Here is a 23,854-nt window from a genome sequence, read left to right as displayed (position 1 = left end):
TTAATGCAGTAATAGCGTCCAGTTGGACCAGTTCTGTGACATTTATGTGATTCCCATCATCCTTTCTTAACCCAACAACCATCTTCCACAATGTGACCATCAACCTCTACTACTACACCAACAGCAAAACTGCTCACATTACACCATATGGACACCTTCTTTCTTATCAGGCACAGACCACCCACCATTATGAGATCTCTTCATTTTCCAGTGATGCCTTGATTTCAGAAAGCTTAGTATTGACACAATCAGGGAAGTGGTCATCCAATCACAATTTTTAGTGTGCTGTTTGACCCATCAGAGCAATCAGCCTTCTGATGTCAGCTACATAAACATTAATTGATTCCTTTTCAAACAATACCCTACTTTTGGGTTGTTCGTATGATGTAAAACAATCAATGCTAAACGCTCTACACAACTCTGCTTTTAAGCTCTCAAAATCACTTTTCACTTCAGCAGTCAATTGATAATAATAACCTGATCCAGAAAGGAACAGTGGAAGAAGCTTCGGCAAATCAGTGACTTCCGGAAGCTTCCCAACTAACTCGTATTTTTCTAACCAAACAAAACTCCCCACTAGTATTCTGATCTTCATAGCTTTTGACTAGCTCAGAAAACTGAATACCCTTTGCTGATGCCATAACGCCGATATAGCTTATAGAATGAAGCAAGCTCAAAAGGATTGATAATACACAGCTTGTAATTTGTATTGCAGAAGAACAAAAGCACAGAAGTTGTTTAGCACAGAAGCATCGAAGCTATTTATTATTAGGTTTGTTGGGACAGAACACCAGCTCAACTCAACCTATTCAGAAATTAACACCAACTACATTACGTTGTGCTCAACGTAATGCATATTGTCAGGCCTGACCTTGTATAATGGAACAGCAAAAAGCAATAAATGCGACATGTACAATGGTGAAAAGCCTTCATATGTATGATATAAAATATTCTACATGTACTGTACGTATTCTCTACAAAACTTGAAACTGCAAGTGTACTGTAACTGTGCATTATTGTGAAGTTGACACCGTGGGTCAACTGACACTGCTGGCTTTCTAAGCAATGCATACCCTGGCCTAGTTCTTTAGTGAGCACAAAATACAAGCTTAAAGGTTGACTTGCAACAAAAATCACATTACAGTTATTTGGTATCATAAGATTCACCATGTCTTACTCTGTTGTTTTGTAGGTGCAAAATATATGGGAATGTGATTACAAGCTCTTAAAAGCTAAAAAACGAACAGTTGATCGCAGCCACACGAGACCGCCGTAGTTTGGATTCGCTTTCCAAAATGGCTCAAATGGGACGTAGTTGTTACAGGATGGTTTCTGTTTACACTTTTATGCAATCTCATTCGTCGAAATATTTTCACAAATATACTTCACGCATTCGATAAAACCATGTCTATTGTTCTTACGCGTCTGCTTTATCGTCATTGTAATGCTGTCACTTTTAGCACTGATATTTTTTAACTTACCGTAAAAAATCGTTAAACTTTTTAACCTTAGCTCGAAGGAGTACATATCATTGTCTGATAATCATGACGAGCCTGTTGGTTACCTGTGATAATCGAAAAGGGCTGCAAAAATTATTTGCGAAGTATTGGGTCACATGATCAGATGACGACTTGACAATTAGTCCAAGCTGAAACAAAAGTGTAAAGTAGAGAGCATCTATATTTGATACGGGGTCTTCGGTAAAACCCGAAGTGTTTGTCATAAACTATTGCTACGATAAGTTTGTATTGAGCTTTTTATTGGCCTTTCAATTCATGTGAGAACATCACGTGACAAAACGATAACCAAACTGTAATGAATACGTCAGATAAATAAAGAGATTCCAATCTGCGACGGCTTTTCATTTTTGAGCTTTTAAGAGCTTGTAATCACATTTCCACATATTTGGCACCTACAACACAACGGAGTAAGACATGGTGAATCTTTTGATACCAAATAACAGTAGACCTAATGTGAATTTTGTTGCAAGTCAACCTTTAACTCAACCTTTGTACATTGTGTTCAATGTAATGCATATTGTCAAGCCTGACCCTGTATAATGAAAAAGCAACAAGCAATAAATGTCTCATATTCAGCTGTGGAAACCCTTCATACGTACAATATAAAGTATTTCCCATGTTATAAAAAATAAATTTTACAAATGTAATACCACACGTATTTGAGTAAGTCATGCCTTATTCCTTTTAGCGACGTTCGTACACCTTTGGCTATATTCTCATTCCATTGGCTTTATTCTCAATCCTTTAGTTATATTTCTAGTCTTTCTAGCTTATTCCTAATTTTTGATAGCATTAGTGAACAGTAAATTTTCTGACTTTAGAACATTCTAGAATTCTTTCAGCTTTTCCAGCTCTCAGCTCTAGCACAGTATTTTAAACATCAAAGTTTTCCAATCTTTCTACTCTTGTTATAGCTCACTTTTAATGCCACAAAACTTGAGCATGGGCATGCCCAGGAAGATCCAAACATCTAGCCTTTTCTGTTTAACTGACTAACCAAAATTAAATGATAGCAGATTGTCATTGAGTTGAGGTTATGTGACAATCAAATCAAACTATGTACCTAGTTGCTTGGACTCCTTTCCCAGTCAAGAGTTATCCTACCATGAGAAGACAATCCAAGCTTCAACATACTAAAATATGCTGACAAGTCACTCTTATTCTCAGGTTACTTCACAGTTTGATGTGTATACGTATGTGTTTATAATGTAACATAAAATGCAATATTTGGTAATGTAAAAAAATTAGCATTAGCAAATTAACAAGCAAATGTTCTGTCAAGGATGTAGCAACATTCTCAACCACATGTATTTGCTTTGGAGCTGTAGCCACATGCAATCAGTACGCTTGGCAGGTACCCATTACAAACCCTGCAAATTACCATAAAACCTTTAATTGACCGCCACCTTGATTTGAACGCCACCTCCATTTGACCGCCACTATAGGAGAAAGGTTGAAAAAAATACAGCACCACACATTAATTGAGTGCCACCTCCATTTGACCGCCTCTTTGATATGGGTTTAGATCTTGACGAACCCATAATAGCATTTCGTTGTTTCTGTTCATATTGAAGTCCGTTTTCCAACTCAAAAGCTTTTTCGTTTTTTTCATTAAAACTTTGAAATTAAGACCGTAGAAATAATTAATAACTGTAAGAGGCTAATAGTAGTTCCTTGTTTAAGGCAGTTTTGATGCTTCGAAGTATGTAAGAAATGGTACATGTTTACAATGATATATGAATGACTAGTTTTAGGCTAAAAGCTGTGCTTAACGAGCACGCGACTACAAGTTTATCATTTGTGTGAAATGCAACACGTAAAAGTTTTGTTCTGCTCCAAAAGCGGTTTGGCTGCTAACATCGACTAGTTCAGCAGTGCAGAAGAAGAGTTGAGATCAGAGGACATTGTGGAAGGTATTGAACAGCCAGAAGATGTTCGTTCCTTCAAAAACAACAATAAGAACGCAACTGGATGAGCAAACAATGCAAATATTTTTGTTTCAAAAATGTTAATTTTTGTTTTTGACTTTCTGCGTGAATTATAACTACCATTCATTTATGTCACTTGCTCTTGAATATACATTTGTAGCATTTGGTAGATTATTATTATATAACTTATAGATTTGCAGATTTATAGCATATGATTTGATAGCATCTGTGCATATCTTAACACAGCTTACAATGGATTGACGTTCATAGTTCTTCTATCTCATATAAGAAGCCAGTTTTGGCTGCAAACTGTAGCAAACATATCAAGGAACGCAATGAAATTTTGTGCAACATCGTTAAATGTAGTTATAAAATAAAAACATGCCTTCAAATTTAAAACAAATTAAAACAATTGGCAGCATCAACAAATTGCAAAGCAAGGTACGGGCTATAACATAATCAAAGGTTAATCGCAAGCAATATATATAAACTGGTAGAGATATTTCTTGGTTTCCTAATGCATATTTTTATATAGATCTTTGCCAAGTTAGCGGTAAGTTAGCCGGTTTATTGCATCCAAAATAGTTATTAAATATCCAAAGTATAGGTGCCATTCGCTGCGCCTGTAAAAGCATTAAATTTACCTTCCCAAAATTTTGATGAGCTTTTTGAAAAATACAAGCCAACCTCTATTTGAACGTCACCTCCATTTGACCGCCACTTTGAGGGAAGGGTTGAAAATTGAGCACCATGGCGTTCAAATAGAGGTTTTATCTTCAAGCTGCCTGTTTGATTGTCTGAAATGTTTTCAAATCTCATCACTCGTAACCGGCTTCCTGTATGACTCCGCTTGATGCCTTAATTACTGACTGCCTGTTCGGAAAGCAAATTTGCTGGATATGAAAACTATGGTCAGTGTATAAAATCTTTATTTTTTGGTGAACCAAATGTTACATAAAGTATCCATAGTAAAAAAGAGAATTGTGTATTCTTCTGATAGTTATAGCGTTTCAATAGGAGACATCTTTAGAGACAAGTAAAATAATTGTATCTTTTATTTTTTGCTATTGGTATCATACAACAGAAACATTGCCATAGGCACTTTTAAAAAATGAAACACATTGCCAAGTGAAAAAAATTGAATTTTTTTTCATAAAAATTAGTTTCTACAAGCAATTTTCTGATCCAATAAAACCATAAATGGTGCTAATTCGGCATTAGCCTCATGGTATATTAACAGACGTTGTCAATTCATAGCTGACGCATCATTTAAAAGACACTCGCCTAACTAAAGGTCACTGCTTCTAAAGCTTGTTCTGACTGTAGTCAGCGATTCTGAAGATTAGATCTTTTCCAGAACCAGATAGTATTAAGTATGAACAGATCTCCTGTGTCACCCGAATGGTTTCATGCCATCGGTTGGCTGATATCTCGAATACTTGCGTTGTCCGATTGGTATTTATTTTGCAATACTCATTGACTTGCTGATTGAGCCGTGTGAAATATGACACCTGCAAAAAAGATCATAAAATTTGATGGTAGAATTATAAGAAGACAATCTTAAGATCAAATAACATACAAACATTCGATTGATCCAATTACATTCTTTTTGATTGAACACTAATATACCGTGATAGCAGCCTTGGAGATTTACAAGGGTTGACTGTCTGCAGGTAGTAAAACTAAAACGACCTTTTGTGCCAGACTATTTAGGCAGAACATTTAACATTCAAACTTTTAAACTTCGTAACTTGAGAAATACATTTTTGTGCAGTTCAAATAAATTAAGAGAAAAGATAAACAACGAGTACATGGAAGTGTGTGTATAAAAAAGGTTACTGTTGCAGCAGAAGCTCGTTGTATTCAATGTTTTGATGGATGATACTGGTACCTCTCGATATTGTTACAAACGTGAAAATGAGATATCAGATTTTCTTTGTCTGATACTTTATTTGACCGAATGGAGAAAGAATGTGGAGGCAATTCCTAATCTAGATAATACAATTGTTTATGTGACAAGAATTTAGTTTTTACAGATTTGCTGAAACCAGCAACACGAGTCTAGCGGTACATTTGTAAATTACAAACAAAAAAGGAATGGACTTTAAAATGGCTTTTAACAAAATTCTAAAAGAAAAACAAACGCAAAAGGTAATAATAAAAAGTACATATTTAGTTTATAATCTGCAATCATGGTGAGGATAGATAAAGGGTGGAAAAAGATGAGAATGGCTTAGCCTCGTGGTCACGCGTGCTCGTTTGTTGTTTTTGGGTTTTGAATGTCGGGAGTTCAAATCCTCAGTGAAACGGATTTTCCTTACTAAAGTTTTATCGCTATAACTGTTACTGTGAAGACGAATGACAACAGACACTCACATCAATGTATATAGAAATGAACTTCCAACAGATATTTTATATAATAAAGAAATTGATAATTAGATTCGTATTGGAAGAAGAATCCAATTTTGGCGGTTACGTTTGCTCTATTAATTTTACTTCCTTGTAGCTTTGTGTTTTACATGACCGATGGTTAGGTCATGTGAAACTATTCTTCTGGAATGACATAAATGTGCTGTTTCGATTGGCCCAACTCATCCAGGCCTGTTGATTGGTTTTTGATGATGCAGCCCAATGCAATTATTTCTCAAGGCCAACCAGTAAATGCAAGGGTGTTCGGTTTCTTCAATATTACATAAGCATGATTACATAAGCATGATTACATAAGCATGATTACATAAGCATGATTACATAAGCATGATTGGGTTCATAGATGCTGTTCTAAAAGTTTCCCAGGCTAAAATGCGCATTGAAATAAAACAGAAACTTCAGATTATGACACAATTGTTGAAAAATGACTTGCGGTATTGTTAAAATCATTAGATATTTTACTGATAAACTTGTTTAAACAAGATTAACTGTTTCCTACTTCTTTGGTTCAGCTTTTTTATCCCAAAAAATGTCAGACTATTTTCAACAAAATTTTATACCAAAAAACATTGTTATAGAGTTTGTATGAGCAATCCCTTGAAGATCAAGTATGATGTCTATTTAGCTTACTGTAAGCAGAGACTGTGTGTGTTTTTAAGAGGCTTTCAAGTTGGTTTGGTTTTTAAGAACTGTTGCACACGCAAAGGCTCTGTGATCTTGACAAGACATGTATGAGTCCAGTGGGAAGGGAACCTTGACAACTGGAGACATGACCAGTTGCGGACAACAACTGAAAGTTAGATGTTGTTCCTGTCATCACCAGAGGCCTTTTTTGGGAATCGAATTGCAACCTTTTATTTGCATGTCAGTCGTTCTTGAGCACAAGACCATGGCTGCTTTAGGAGTTTGTATAACTACTTAATCACAAATGCGTCGAAGAGATAATTTTTGGCTTAAGACAATACAAAAGTGTAAACATAAGGCATTTCTTTCGACAACTTAATTGATCTTTTTTATTGTACACAAAGTTTATGTTTTATCGACCCTGTGATGTACGCTGTTAATAATAATATTGTGTCTATAGAAAGTTGTTATCGCATTCATCTAATAAGGGTTTTTCACTTTCAATTTTGGCAAGTTCTCTCATATGTTTTATCGATACAAAATACTTTTGAAGGCTTTTTCATCACATGCCATTTCTACCCAGGTTTAGTAGCAGTCGATGTTTGCAGACGTGTGCACAGGATGAGTAAAGAGCAATTACCAAAACATCTATTGTATTCACAAATCTACGAAGGAAAAAGGAATCAGGTTTAAACCCAGACTGATATGCAAAGATGTAGCTTAACATAACATAATGTTGAGGGAACTAGACACAAACAGAGGGTAAGAGAAGGTGGAAAACAGAGTTGCATGGAAGTAAATGATAAAACAGTCGTGGTTGTCCAAATGATCAACCAGTCGAAATTGTCAATAGACCAATGAGAAATGAGATGTTTGCTGAGGCGCTAGGAAAGCCTCAGAACTATTTTAGATGGTCCTGATATTCACTCAAATAACTCCAGCTAAATAATGCTTACGTAAGATAATTAACTTCATATGTTACTCTCCTGTTTTCTATCATATTATTTGTTGTCCTACCCCGAGCTCTGTACTATTCAAGTGTTAATCAACGAACCTCATCCCAAAACTTATCGTCAGTTAGTTCATGCTGCTGCCACCAAGTTTGGTTCATGCTGTCATAAAGAAGTTTATCTCCGAGGTTAACAGATTCTGAGAGAAGCCTTTTGATGGCTCTATCTGACATTCTGACTTTATAAATTGGGGTGAGTTTGAATGAGTTGTAAAATATATCTAGATAACTCCAGCGAAATCGTTTTTTCAGGATAAGCAAAGAAGCGTCAAACTTGTCTTTGAGTATAATCACATCAACCCTGTAAATAAGAACTACAGGTAAACAATTATGCACCAAGTTACAGCATTCTAAGATGTATTTTAGACCTCCAAACTGTTTTATGTTCACTTGACTAATCATAGAAGAGTACGCAGTGCTTAATGTCTTTTACTCTCTAGTTTAAAAAACATACCGTAAAACCTCTAATTAAATGCCATGGCGGTATATTTTTTAATCTTTTCTTTATAGTGGCAATCAAATAGAAGTGGCTTTCAATTAGAGGTTTTATGGTATACTAAAAAATTTACCATAGCGTTAAAAGAAATGGAGTATATAAAACTATTTAAAAAGTTGGATGTCCAAAAATAAACAATGTGTGAAAAACTACATTAATAAAATAATAATGATGATCAAAAAACATTTTTCCATTGTTTTCGATAGACTTGAAAACAGAAGGTATACCTTGACAATGCATGGGTTTGAACATGCAAGTGATGAGAGAAACACACGCCATAACTTATTTGAACATAAATCAGACAATCTAAACCATTTTACATAATTTTCATTACATTGCGAGAGCAGCCGTGACCTAATGGTCTAGAATGACACTCCTGACCAGTAAACAACAGGTTGGGGTTCAATTCCTAAAGAGGCTGCTAGTGGTGACAGGAATAACAGCCAACCTTAAACAGCTCTCTGTAACTGGACATGTCTCTTCATGACATTGCGAGAGCAGCCGTGACCTAATGGTCTAGAATGAAACTCCTGACCTGTGAACAACAGGTTGGGGTTCAATTCCTAAAGAGGCTGCTAGTGGTGACAGGAATAACATCCAACCTTAAACAGCTCTCTGTAACTGGACATGTCTCTTCATGACATTGCGAGAGCAGCCGTGACCTAATGGTCTAGAATGAAACTCCTGACCTGTGAACAACAGGTTGGGGTTCAATTCCTAAAGAGGCTGCTAGTGGTGACAGGAATAACATCCAACCTTAAACAGCTCTCTGTAACTGGACATGTCTCTTCATTACATTGCGAGAGCAGCCGTGACCTAATGGTCTAGAATGACACTCCTGACCTGTGAACAACAGGTTGGGGTTCAATTCCTAAAGAGGCTGCCAGTGGTGACAGGAATAACAGCCAACCTTAAACAGCTCTCTGTAACTGGACATGTCTCTTCATGACATTGCGAGAGCAGCCGTGACCTAATGGTCTAGAATGACACTCCTGACCTGTGAACAACAGGCTGGGGTTCAATTCCTAAAGAGGCTGCTAGTGGTGACAGGAATAACATCCAACCTTAAACAGCTCTCTGTAACTGGACATGTCTCTTCATTACATTGCGAGAGCAGCCGTGACCTAATGGTCTAGAATGACACTCCTGACCTGTGAACAACAGGCTGGGGTTCAATTCCTAAAGAGGCTGCTAGTGGTGACAGGAATAACATCCAACCTTAAACAGCTCTCTGTAACTGGACATGTCTCTTCATTACATTGCGAGAGCAGCCGTGACCTAATGGTCTAGAATGACACTCCTGACCTGTGAACAACAGGTTGGGGTTCAATTCCTAAAGAGGCTGCCAGTGGTGACAGGAATAACAGCCAACCTTAAAATGCTCTCTGTAATTGGACATGTCTCTAGTCACTGAGGTTACCTTCCCACTGAACTCAATCATGTCCAGCCAAGATCACAGAGCCATTGTTTGTACAATAATGCTCTTTAAAAAACAGGCACAGCTTCTGCAGCCTCTGCAAACGCCATACTGGGTCTTCAAGGGTTTGCGTCATTTCTTTTATATTTGTTTATACTCTAATTTCCAATTTCATCAACCTGGTCAACTGGACTTAATCACAAAACTTCAATATTTTGAAAAACTTCAAAAGGTATTTGTTTTAAATTACCTCAGCTAAATATTTGTTTAAATGGTATATCATATAAATTTTTTTTATAATATTATAGTATATTATTATATAGTATGCAGTATTAGAAAACATGAATGTAAAGGTGAAGGTTTGTCTTAAAGTGAAGGTTAGTTTGTGTTTAAAACTTACAGAATTATCTTTTGTAAGTTGGGAAAATGTTAAAACATGCCTTAACCATGCCGACAAGTATATTTCTCATAATAAAATCTGTACTTTTAAAAAGATTTTTCTTTTCCACATCGTTTAAGCTGTTTCTTCGACCTACCTAATTAAAACTTGGCTAAGCAAACCTTTCATTTTTAAAATTAGGTCATGCTTATCCAACAAGTTTCATATTTCAAAATTAGGTTATACTTACCTAGAAACCAGAGAAGAAACAAAGTCTTTTATAGCTGTAAGGTTATGTCTGTCAGCATAATTAAAGCCATACCACTGCAATTGATTCAGATGAAGGTAGGTTTGTGGACTCCCATATTTTTCTGTACGCTGGTGAAGGAGCACATCATTATCGAAAACTACTTCCTCTGGATGCTGTATAATATGGAACAATCTTATGTGCAAGAGAGGAGTAATAACATATGCATATGCGACATATACATATTACATTATTATGACGCATACATACTATATATAAATGTGATATATACGTGTGACGTTTATATAGAATATATTATTATAACACAAACATATAGTGCATACACACAATGTGTACATACAACATGTAATTATTATGTATATTCATATATAAATGCAACATATAGGCTACACATATATACTATATATACATATTATATATATCATATACCCTGTATATATATTATATACAATATATATGCGTGTATACATGTATATACATAAATCTGTATATACATAAATAGGTATGTAAAGTATACATATAAAATTATATATACATATATACAAATATGCAAATAAATTTAACACATATACAAACATATACATATGTAGCATTTTATAAATGATATAACAATATTATAAAGGAAAAATATGCTTATGAAGTAAATAAGGGGAGTATTTGTTAATACGAATAGACAATAGTACACAGTAATAGCTACAGTTAAGCGTTACCTGCTGCCCATGAAACTTTGCTCCAAGTTCTTGTCTAATTTCGTAGCGCCTCATTGGCAAGAAGTATTTACACGCTGATTTAAACCATGACACAGGCTCCCTCACCAGAGCCACATGTTTGTAGTCGGGCATTATATATTTGCTCATCATAGATCTGTCATAAATGGCGTGATTTATAAGTGCATCCGCTTGGGAGGCGTTCCCTGGGCCAATGCTAAAGTCTAGAATAAATAGTTATTGAATAATTCGATATACTGCCAAAATGCAGTAGCCTCAGGTAAATAAGTACTGTTTTATATTTAGTAATTGTCTTCTCAACACTTTAATTTTGAGTATTTTAAATTTATCTTAAGCTTAAAGCTTAAGCTTGAGCTTAAATTTATCTAACTGACTATAAAAGAAACCCTGAACATCACAAAGGCTAACTACTAGCCAGTAACAAATGCAAGAGCATTGCAAAATAAGCAACTGCATTGTACTTTATTGAAAGAGAACAAATGACCACAACAGGATTGAAGCAAGACTTCATTTTTTTATTTTTGTAGTTGTCTTCATAACACAATCTTTTTATCTATCTATACTACAAGCATGAATACTGTAGAAATCTTAAATAATTCAGGCATTGTATTTGCTATTTACGCAGAGGTTTGTTGACATTTCTCTCTACAGTAAAACTTGCCCAGACACATTCGATTACACATTCACTTTTCACGATTCATCCGTACAGTTGTTTGGATCCACGGTTGAAGCTTGGGAAAAACATTCCACTGTACAAGTTTGGACCCACGGAAATGGGCTTCAACACTCAGTACACTCCTATATGCACCAATCATATGACATCCATATTTTAGAATTATTGTGCGCATACTTATTCTCTGTGCTTTATTGACACTCCTGATAATCTCTCACAGCGCCATCTCTTACAATAATCAAATTAATAGTTATTGTAAAAGATAATCGTTTACTTGTATTGTACATACTAAACAACGCATTACATAATAGACAAACTGGTTACTGACCAGTGAGGTCATTCTTTCATCTTGATAACTGGCTTTTCTTTTTTATGTACTGATAGAGTCGACTAGATAACTAAGTACATATATGTTAACATTTTGCACATATACCGCATACAGACAGAAATATATTGTTTATTTTTTATTACCTGGACTATTTCTAAAGAGGACTAGAAGGATAGTAAAATATAGACTAGTTAATTCCAGACGTTGTAAACTTGCAGCGGTAGCGTTAGCTCACAAATCTGAGAAAAATTGCCTGGTTGTGAACGTGCTAGTTGACATGGTGCTTGAAGTGAATATTAGTTGACTTTTTGATCTAGGTCAATACCGATAACTGGATTTTTAGTTGATCTCATGCAACTTTATATCAACAACTAGCTCAGTGGTTAACCATCTGGTTGATTGGTGAATTGAATGATTTTATACTTGAAGCCTGTGCATATATTAGTTGTTTTTATGCTCGTAGTTTGAACCAACAACTGGCACATTGGTTGAGTTTGTGCTTGAAACCTATACCATCAGCTGGCATATTTGTTGATTTTATTCTTGAAACTTGTGTCAGCATAAGGCATATTCTTTGATTTTATAATAAAAGCCTGTAGCAACAACTGGCATAATGGTTGATTTTAAGCTCGAAGGGTATATTAACAACTGGCATATTAGATGGTATTATGCTTGAAGCCTATATCAACCAGCCTATACCAACCAGCCTATACCAACCAGCCTACACCAACCGCAAGCATATAAATTGGGACTTAAAAAACTTAAAAGATGAACTAAAACTTGAAATAAAAACTTTTAAAGCTTTTTTAGTAATTTGAGTTGAGCTCTAAATAAGCCTTCAGCCATATTAGTTTAGCTTGTCCATGCATGAGAAGGTTTGCTTATGAGATGTCCTTGCCCTAATAATTTTTTAATTTTCAATGGCATCCTACTAATGATGCTTACAAATATGGAGAGCTATGTGATTGGTAGACTCATGTTTACTCATTAGTAAACATGAGTTTACTCATTACTCATTTACTCAATTGGCTTGTAGCTTGGAAAGACTCCGATTATTACCAGAAAAAAAAATCCAACTATAAACACAAACAATATGTGCATAAGATTACAATATCTCAACATTTAGGCTCACCTTGAGGATTCCAACTTATATGAGATCCTTTGAGTGATGTCAAAACAGTTAAATTATGGCGAATAATGAACCTAGCTAAAATCGAGAACATTGTAGACGATGCTGCCTTCTCTACCTTTGTCAACACGAAGTGACGAACATATGTAGACTTTTCTATGAAATGACTAGAAGAAACCCCTACAAAGAAATAACAAAAGCTTTTCTTATAAACAATCCAAACCTAAAACGACTTCTCGGTATTTGCGGCAGAAATTGTTTGTAAAACCGAACTCAACAGACAATGCACAAATATAGAGCTATATTTTCCAATTTCACTAACTTGCATCTGTCTTGCAGAAATTTTTGTTGTTGTTGATACCTGATAATGTAGCAACATGTCTTCCTTCATAAGTGTGGCCCAAATAATTTGTATGTCGCCATCTTCAACAGAATTAAAGATTGTTGTCTGATATCATATATTGTACCTTTTAAATTAAAAGTTAAAGCATTCATGAGTTGACTTAGTTTAGAAACTAATAGACAAATCATACCTTGATGAAATTCTGGTGAGCAGCACTATCAGGAAACATCCAACAAGAAAAGAAAATAATAGTTTCCTGGTGATCATTTCTAGGCAGTCGCCTGCAGATGGTAGTCACCTGCAGATGGAAATCACCTGCAGATGGAAGTCACCTGCAGATGGAAGTAACCTGCAGATGGAAGTCACCTGCAGATGGAAGTCACCTGCAGATGGAAGTCACCTGCGGATGGTAGTCACCTGCAGATGGAAGGAATAAGAAATCGTTCACTGACTGATAATTACTAAAACTCTTGTAACCACCAATTGAAAATTAAAAAGAGGGATGAAACACAAATAATTATTATATTAAACCAATAAATCTAAACTATGCGAGAAAGAACTGCATAGATGCATACTGATTTCCAAAACTGCAATGTTGTCAAAAGTTTGAACATTTTATATTGCCAGTTATTTTTTAGTATGATAAGAAAAATACAGACTAACCTCATTTCATGATCACCTCAACATAAATTATAAAACTGTCCAAAAATGATGCTAAACTTGAACAAAAGAAGAAAGACGCATGCATTATATCACGCTTGCAAAAAATCACTACTCTTTCCCAAAAATGAACCAAGGACAAAATCACAATTTGCGTTTGATGTAACAATGGGCAGCTTCGAATGGAGCAGAAATATGCGAGCTAGTCGGAATATATTTACTTTCACTATTACCAAATGAATTAACAACAAATACCAATGTATACAGAAATGACGAACTCACAGTATGTAAAGGAAACTCACAACAAGTAAAAAAGCAAAAGATTAATCTTTTGATTAATCTAAGATTAATCTGCAAAACCTTCAGAAATCACACCTAAAACTCATAATTGAAGCGGACAAACAAATCGCTACCTTTTTAGATGTAACTTTCAATTTGACAAGTACACACAGTCTCTACCTAAAACCAGGCAACATTATTCTATATGTACATAAATATAGCAACCACCTTAAAACTATAATTGACCACATCCTTGCAAATATGTATAAACAAGTGGCTAAGCACACTCTCATCAAGCAAACACTAATTTGCCAAAATGAAACAACTGTAGCAAGATACACTAAAACAAAGCAGCTCAAACCATGAACTCCAATACACAAGATAAGCAATAACAAACAGAAACGCAGTAGACAACACTAAACCATTTGGTACGACCCCCATATAGCTCAAGTGTCGCAACGAACATAGGAGAGAAATACATTCGAATTGTTACCAGCTTTCACAAAGAACACCCCTCGCACAAAATCATTAATAACTACACACTTGAAATCATCTACTTATGTATGGCGAGTATGAAAGTATAATGAATGCACAGAACAATAAACTTTTCCAAGGCAAACAGAATGAATCCAACAAAAATGCAATTTCAGATAGAAAGACAAATGCCCACTAGACAACAAGTGCATCATCAAAAACATAATTCACCAGCCAAAGTAAAAAATAAAACTGACATGAAACCAGAATCATATCTTGGATGTGCAATAGAATTCAAAACCAGATACAATAACCGTAAAGTTTCGATCAACCAGAACAGTAAACAAAATCAGACAGAACTAAGCAAACGCATATGAAATTTGAAAGACAACAACAAAAACTTTGAGATAACTTAGAAAATAAATGCACACTCCCAACTCTACAACAACGTAACAAACTACTGCAACTTACGACAGCCAAAACTAGAACTTCAAACTCAAACTAGCAACACTAAACAACAGGACTGAGTTGACATCAATATGTAGGCATGGATGGAGTTGTCTTTTTGGGAATTTTGTAAGCACCGCCCCCACACTACACTTTCTTTTAAAAATCATCAGTCACAGCCGGACAAGCGCCAAGCGTAAAACAACGTTATAGCTGCCACGAGAGAATTTTCATCAAAAATCATCTAATCTTGATATACTCCACTCGAAACGACTTATATGTTATTTCGAGTTTATATATACATATGTGTATTATATACATATATTATATATTATATATATATATAAATTATATATATCTATAAATCTCAAAGTCTGTAGTTCAGTTTGTCCAGCTATAGCTATTCAATTATTGGAATGAAGAACCCGTATCGCAGAAGATTTGATCTCGGAACCTCCAGTTGGCCAGGTAATTGCCTTACAAATTTATCTACCCGAGATTGAAGGATTCTTTGGGCAATATATGTCGCTATGTGGATGAAAATATGCAACCACTCCCCGTTACGACGTAACGTAATTTTATGCTTTCTCTCTCGTGAGAGCAAGTAGCTACATGTAGCTCTTATTAGTAAGCTTACTCACATTTGCCTTATAAGCTAGTTTTAATACCCGTGCAATGCCGGGCATTCTGCTAGTATCTATATATATATGTATGATATATACATGTATATATGTATAACATATATAACCGTAAGTATAAGATATATATGTTATATATATGTACAATATATACAACATATATTTATAAAATATAACACATATTTATAATGTTTATTGAAAAGTGTGGACTATTTAACTGAAAATGAAAGACATTCCGGGCGTTGCCATGCTTACCGCTAGTATTTAATACTATTAACTAGAAGTTTCTACAAATTTATTATGTAGTTGCAGAAAATAAAATAATGCTCATTCTATGTTGGTAAGACAAATTGACTCTCAGCAAAAAAGAAATATATACACCAGGAACTACATACACCAGGAAATGCATACACAAGAAACTACATAAACAAGAGAATACATACACACAGAAATCATGCCTGATCTACTCCACAAGCTGCCAAAAAGTAATTCAAGTATAATGTTGTGTTTTAACCTTCCTGGCTTATCGCACAGAAATAAACCACCAGAGACTTTAAACAAGACCCTTATATGCGCAACGAAATTTAAAATAAGTTTATTTGAGTTTAAACTCAACAATAACAAAGGCAACCTTAGCCTGATTAATAGGCTACTACTATATTTGCATCCATTTTAATATTTCACTGAGCTTCGTAGCTGTTTATTTCATCAAGTAGTTGCACATTTCTGGCTATACAGCTTTATTGTTTGTTCTTGCTGCCACAGGCCTATTTGTCTGACCAATAGCAGCCCTGAATGAGACTACTAAGTAGGAAAGAAGTGTCACACTGCTGGAATCTTAATTTCAAATTTATGACTCAACGTAATCTTGATATGATACTACTTTAATGTACTGGATTAAATAAAGCCACAGGTTAGTATACTATTTGGCTTCTTTTAATATTTGGTCATTTTTTTTAATTATGTTGTTACAAAAATTATTTGATTTATTTACTGGTTAATATTTTGTGATTTACTGAACTGATTGTCAACTGATTACCAGATTTATAGTCCCAGGTTTCATGGTGTGATGGAACCAATAATGGATAAATAAGAAATTCTAACTCTAATCCTTCAAATAGTTTTGCAGCTTGTTTAAAACTGTCCAGGATAAAAAAGATTCCATAAAGATCAGAATATTTTGTGAAAACAAAATAGCACATTTCTCCTTAAGCTGCAAGCTTTTTTAGAAAGATGTAACTGGCTTTATTGTAATGGATAAAAAAGCTAGTAATCCCACATGTAGATATAGAAGAGTAGCAAAAACATGCAAAAAAGCAAAAAATTAATTACAATCACTTTACGAAAAAGCTCGGATTAAATTGAAAATTCATTAAGGATATTATTCTATTGTGCAAAAATATAAGAATTACTCACATGAGACCACAATCAATGTATAGCCCCTAGACACTCTACTAGTTCCAGGATCAAGCTGCGTCGCTTGCAATCATTGAAATGCTCATGCCTTCATATTGTGTGAAAAAAGGTCCTGTTACTTCTTTATTGATTGGTATTGTCAAAGTTCATCGACAAAGACAAAAGAAGATTGCTGAGCTGGTGTGACCAAACAATGGTAGAAACAAACAAAGGGGCTCGCTGTGTTTACATGCTTCCGCCAAAAAAAACACTCTTAAGTAAAAATTGAGTTTGAACAACTCTAATGACAAGCTGACTAATATGCCTTTCTAGTGAACATATGTACTAGCTCGGCATTTATTAAATTTTATAAAATATTGGCTATCAGAAAAGCAAATATAACTATAGAAAAACTTTGAATAAGCGAACTGTATAGGTAATAAACTAATAACAGTTTAGTGATGACCTTTACTATAATAAGAGTGGTGTCTGTTCGTCTGTCTGTCTGAAGCCACACTAAGAGGTTTGGAAAAAAGATTCAAACTCTCGACTTTTGACTTGGCATACCGACATACCTGGACCAATCTACCTTGCTGTATTGTGGCATAATTGTGCAGTCAATTATTACACTTGGCTATCTCTCATGGCTCACCAGAATTACAGACAGACTTACTGGTCTTCTATTGAGCACTGAATGGCTTTCACAAATGATCTTGCTTTCCCAACCCCTTATTGCAGTTTTTCTCAGAAAGCTCGTAGTTGTCATTTGAATTATATAGCTTTCTTGTATTTCTGATTAGTTGCTGTCCTCCTTCATAAAATCTTAGTATGACCTCAGTTGGAAACAATCCTTAAAGTATTGCACAGAATCTGTTGCTCTACTAAATAGTGTAAAGTTAGAGTTTACCAGAGGAGACTTGCAGTTTTTGTGACATCTAGTGAGAGTGTAAAACTACTGTGTCATATAACAGGAGAATATAACTACCAGATCACTATAAAGGAAAGCACAACTATAGTATCATACATTAGAAAAATACAACTGCAGTATCACATAACATAAGAGTACAATGTCACATCTGAGGGAAGTGCATATACAACTACATCGGTATCAGATCAACTACATCTCGTTACATAAAAGTACAAATACCATATCACATAACATTAGAGTACAACTACAGTACAGTACCGTAGAAGAAGTGAGCCTAACTACAATATCACATACAAAGACAGTTCATTCGCAGCTGCGGTAGGATACATGAAAAACTTATCAGATAAAGTTATCACTTTCATTGCAAATTGATTGACATAGAAAGCGGCTGCTATTGACTATATGCATAGCTTTAATTTGTTTATGCTTTTACAGTTAAAACATTTCATCACTAGCACAGAATAGCATATAGTGTTCCATAATCCTATTCATAAATTGAAAACACTGACAACAGTTTTACGTCTAATCTTGCAGCAATATAATCAATATGTTGCGCAACTTGTTTAAAAGCAAACAGTTGAAGTCTAGTAGTAATTTATTGTGGGTACAATGTACTACTGCAAGCTACTGTATTATGACAGCAGATCTAGTCTTTATTTTATCTAATTGATAAACAATAACTAATAAAATGCATGAAACAAACTATAATGTACATGAATAACTTATCTGAGGTGAAAGGAAAAAGTCATGAGAACGTAATCAGAAGCAATTCCAAAATGATTGACATAGAAATAAGCAGGTGTTTACTCTATGCATAGCTTTGATAGCGTTACTTTTAACAATATATTTACTGATTATTAATAGTTTGTTAGCTATTGATTACATGTATAAAAATAAAGTATTTAAAACGTTCTTTTGTAAAATTCATTAGACATCTACAAAGTTTTCTCAAAATCGTCATCTGTAGGAGGCAATATTCTTATAACTAGACATAGTTTTCATATAGAGCTTAAACTCCTGACAGATTAACTAAACACCTAAAGTTTTCAGGTAAAAAAGCATGTTATTATACAAAAACCTATTGAGTGGTTTATGTGGCTCATGAACATAGCCAGCCCATCTGTAAATATTGTATTGTAGTTTGTATTTGTAAACTACAATAAAATATTTAAAATCTGTTCATCAGCTCATAAACCCTTGAATAAATATTGTTCAAAAACTACAGAACTACAGAACACAATGCAATATTTAAAACTTGATCATCAGCAAATTTTGTAATTATGGGTAATTGTGTATTCCGGCTCCGCGTTAATTTTTTTGTTCTTACATCTCCAACACTTTACCAAAAGGTCTTTCTTGCTGCACTTGTCAAGCACAAATAAATATTTATTGAGACAGAATTTTGGCTTATCCTTTTTGCTCAATATTTTTCCTCCATATTTGCCGATGAGTTAAAAAAATCAGAAACTTTAAAGTTCAAAGTAGAGAATTCTGAAAGTGATTTTGGCAATAAGTCATAAGTATAGTGAGGCTGTAATAATAATAAGTGACATCAAATCGAGGCGTGCCAGATCATTTATAGACCAATAGTTGGTGGTGAAAAATCGATGACAAATAAACAGGACCGAATTGACCCGTTCTGTTCAAGGTTCCACACTTGGTATCTCAACACACTCAGACTACACTGGGTGTGTAGTCAAGGTACACGAGTGTCTCAAGGCACACATGAGTACTGCACGTGGCTTGAGCGCCCCAGGTTGGCTTGGCTGTGTAGAGGCAACCAGTGATCATGGAGTCGGCTTTGGCTCCGGCAATTCAGCTCTTCACACAGATTGGCCTTCCTTACAAACGTTTCTGCCTACACTGACTAAATTTACTACCGGCTCTTTAGGGGGTAGTCAGCCTTGGTCAGTGTGAGGGGCACACAACTTTATTGAGAAAGCATTCAGCCATCCTCTAACCTGCAAAAACAGAATTCACTAGGGTTTGTCTGCTAGACAGACAACACCTCCACATTTGCCATCTCTGCGTGCCCTCAGGTGTGACATCACCTGGTCATGGGAAAAGTGTTGCCAGTGGCAGGGGCATTGGCAAATAGATAGCGAAATGTTGGAGGACATGCTGTCTTTTACTCTTGGTGCTAGTGGAGACGTCACACAGGCCACAAGTGCCAGGCTTGAGCATAGCCTCAGTCACCTTGGACCAGGTGGCGCCACTGACATGCCGCTCCGTCTGGACTATTTTTTCTTTTTTGACTCAGCAGACAGCTTCGCTATTTTTTTTGTAGCCTTCGGGTCAGTGTTTTGTCAAGGTCAGTTTCCAACAAGCTTTGTCTCAGGTAAACAAAAGATTCGGGCCAGCTTAAACAGGCTAGGCTTTCTCGAGACTAGGCGCTCTCTGCCTCTGTTACCCAATCGAGACGCTCATGTATCTTGAAGCGTGCTTCACTTGGCTCACTCGGTTGGCTGCTCAGCATAGCTTTAAAATGAGTGATTCAAGCAGGCCTTGGCTGGTTGTTAGAAGGCGGAGTGCCAACCAGGTGTGCCTCGACATCGCGTTTCTGTGTAAAACAGATTCGCCTATTGAGGCAGCTTGGTCAAAACACTCTTCTTCCAGGTTGCTGGGGGGGGGGGGGGGGTCCCACTACCTCGTCCGAGTCTGTTGTGCCCACGTTTTTACACACCGGCGCAGACTCCTCATCCAAGTCTAACCGGCATGCCAAGCATTCTTTCTCCCCTGCCTCCAATAGCTTTAACAAGCTCAAAATAACCGCAAAAGAGTTTACTTTTATACCTGGTTGAACCATGTCGACCGCTTTGTCAGAAAGTAGACTGGTGTCTGTGTTGTGGATATGGTATATCTTTGGGACAGTACTTGCTCACTGTTGCATGGTGCAAAAGCAAATGGCTTCGGCCTACTAATCTTTCAAAATTGCTACTTCTCCTCGGCCCCTGTATTCCTGTGCAAGAGCTGTTCAGGATTAGCTGTCACTGCCAATAGCAATGCCCACTCTCCATACCGATCTGGTTGCCGAGTGAGCCAATCAAGCCGGGAGTTGTGCCGAGAGGCACTAGATGCTCTCTTCTCCAAGCTTGAGAGCCAGACTGACTCTCCTGAAACATTGCATTTTTGCTCTTATAACTGCCTCCAGAGTTCCTTTAGTCAAACCTCAAGTTTTTGGATAAATAAATCTCTTTGTAGCTTCAGTCCTGTGTTTTACTAGCTCCCACTCGGCCGTCAACTTGGCTAGAACTTTCTGCTTTCTGGCCCCTTTCATATTAGCGCCTCTACAAGGTTCAATGGTAGCTGACATTCATCCTAGCTTCGTCGAAAAGGCATCAAAGGGTTTAAGCCGGATCTCACTTTGCACAGAAGATTGCTCATGGCAGTCTATTAAGCAAATGTGACTGGGTTAGGCTTTAATGACCTGGTGCAGCCTCACAGCCTTTGCCTTAAGCTTTGGTTATCTCTTCACTTTCATCTTTTATTTAGGAGCAAAACCCAGTCTCCTGGGCAAATAGCGAGGGTTCCCCTGAGTCTTTCTGCTGAATGGCCATCTGTTTCTCTCCAAGGGCTGCATGCACCTCCTCCAGCTTTTTCAGCGTTTCCAAAACATAATCATGTGAAGGCTTGGCCTCTGTGAGTGTGAGCTGAACTCTAGCTAATTAGGCAGGCGCAACTACTAGCCAAGCATCAACACATTGGCTCTATCTCCAGTGACCGAGTGAGGTTACTCCGGTGCACTCTCCTCAGCTGAGTGAGCAACCTTTCCCACTCCTCCTGACCTCGAGTCAGCAGCAGTGCTTGCAGAGAGTTGTCAGCTGTCTGTCGCTGTGTTCTAATATACCTTTGGTATATAAGTTTTATATACCATTAGTATATAGAACTTTTCTAATATACTGTTGGCTTGAGCTGGTAAAAAATCATGCGAGTCTTTTTCACCTGATAGAGCTGGCACAACTCATTCATTAGCTGACTCTTGAACTGTGCCCTCTGGTCGGTGTAGATTTGCTTTGGCAGGCCCATATAACAGAATAATTGCTCGCTCAAAGCATTAGCCACAACTGGAGCTGTTGCCTCTGGAAGAGCTAGAGCATTCTGCCATCTTGTGAAGTTTGTTAACACCAGGTCGGTTAATCTCAATGTTTTTGGCATTGATCTTACTAGGTTCACTGCCATCTTCTGCCAGGAGTGTCCAGCATAAATCCTATGCTTGCCACTGGCTGTTTTGGTGCTTCCGTGCTTCGTCCATTCCAGAGTAAGCAAGTGTGTAAGTCTGCCAAATGACTGTCTCCCATGTGACTGGTGAACAGACCCCGCATCACCGAGGTTGGCTATAAGGAGATGTCTAAGCCTCCAGTAGGCCCTACCCTATTCGGTTGCAGCCTGAAGAATGGCCAAATCCTGTGTAGTTGCCAGAGTTCCTGACTTCCCAACTACAGCTGATCCTTAGTCAATTCCTCTGCTATATTGATGGCATGGTACACAGTGGCCACCAGTTCCTGGCCAACAGCTAGCATCTGGACCAGCTCCTAACCAGCGCTACTTCGAGTTCTTACCCAAGCCGCGTCATAGAGTCCCAAGATGACCTCGATCTGTCCTGGGCTGGCTACTTCAGCTGCCGCGGTGACAGCGAACCAGCCCACGTCACTGATCATTGTACGCACGGTCCTGGTGACCCCTGACACAGCTGTTGGGCTTTCCTCGAGTCCGCTCAATGAGGCCTGACTTTCCATGGCATGCTCTCTGTGAGTTGGTCTATTGGGTCTCAGCTCGATGAGCTCGCACTACCGGCTGTCTTCATAGGTTTGCCAGCTGAACCAATCAGCGTTCCCATGGCAAAGTCCACGTTGGTATTCCAAAGTATACTAGAACTCTGCTAAATTTCTAGCCACCTAGCTACCTGGTTTGAGAATTCCTCTTGCGCAGCCATTAAAAAGAACATTCTGTGCAGAGAAGAAATTGCTGTCCAAAAAGGTAAGAACAAAAATGTTTCATGGCCTTAATCACAGACAAGTTCTTTTCGGGTAACAAAGTGGTTTTTTTCTGCCATTGCCAGGATCTTGCTGAAGAAAGCAATAATGCTTGTGGTGCCATCCTGCACTTGTGAGTGCACAGGACCTACTTCATAGCCACTGGCACTCATGTTCAAGATATTTGGCTGGCTTGGATCAGGATAACCTAATACAGCTGCTGAGATAGGTGCTCCTTCAGTTCTACCAAGGTCGCCGCTTCTCACCTTGCGTCCATTTTTCATCTTTTTTTGTCTACTAGTGCAGAGGCCATGTTGTGGTAGCAAAGCTCAGAATATACTGCCAGAAATAGCCTATCAGACCCAGCAGGTCTTGCAGCTCTTGGAGCCTTCGAGGGGGTCAGCCATTCACGGACTACCCATGTTTTCTCTGGGTCGGTAAATACACCTTCGGCACTAATCCCATGGCACAAGTAATGCACCTGTGACTAGAGTAGCTGACTCCTATTTAAAGGGTTTCAGCTTCAGTCTAGCTTTTTTCAGAAGCTGGAACACTTCCTCTAGCCGGTGCAGGAGGGTGTTGAAGTCAGGGGCGATAAGGATGTCATCAACGTACAGCAACAGTGTCTTCCAATGCAAGCCATGTATCACGCACTCGATTAGCCTCTGGAAAGTGGCTGGCGCAAAGGTGAGACCAAAAAGCAGGACCTCCACTTCCATAAGTCAAAATGGGTAGCAAACACTGACTTCCCCTGTGCATCGGTGTTCAAGGGTACTTGCCAGTATTCTCTA

At 37.1% G+C, this 23,854-nt stretch overlaps 1 protein-coding gene across 1 annotated transcript; it reads right to left on the bottom strand.

Moving 5' to 3' along the window:
- Positions 1 to 4,752: 4,752 nt before the first annotated feature.
- Positions 4,753 to 22,826, bottom strand: LOC137408066 (galactose-3-O-sulfotransferase 2-like). The gene is made up of 7 exons (XM_068094456.1): positions 22,650 to 22,826; positions 21,101 to 21,203; positions 12,930 to 13,106; positions 10,779 to 10,999; positions 10,051 to 10,223; positions 7,554 to 7,809; positions 4,753 to 4,959 (listed from the first exon to the last, which is right to left on the bottom strand). The coding sequence occupies exons 1-7, from the start codon at positions 22,824 to 22,826 to the stop codon at positions 4,753 to 4,755; spliced, it is 1,314 nt and encodes a 437-aa protein (XP_067950557.1).
- Between the last annotated feature and the right edge of the window lie 1,028 nt (positions 22,827 to 23,854).

The sequence above is a fragment of the Watersipora subatra genome, chromosome 11 (genome assembly GCF_963576615.1).
Source record: "Watersipora subatra chromosome 11, tzWatSuba1.1, whole genome shotgun sequence".
NCBI classification, from domain to species: Eukaryota; Metazoa; Bryozoa; class Gymnolaemata; order Cheilostomatida; family Watersiporidae; genus Watersipora; species Watersipora subatra.
Note: the sequence above shows the minus strand (reverse complement) of the source record. Positions and strands in the feature narration are given on the sequence as shown.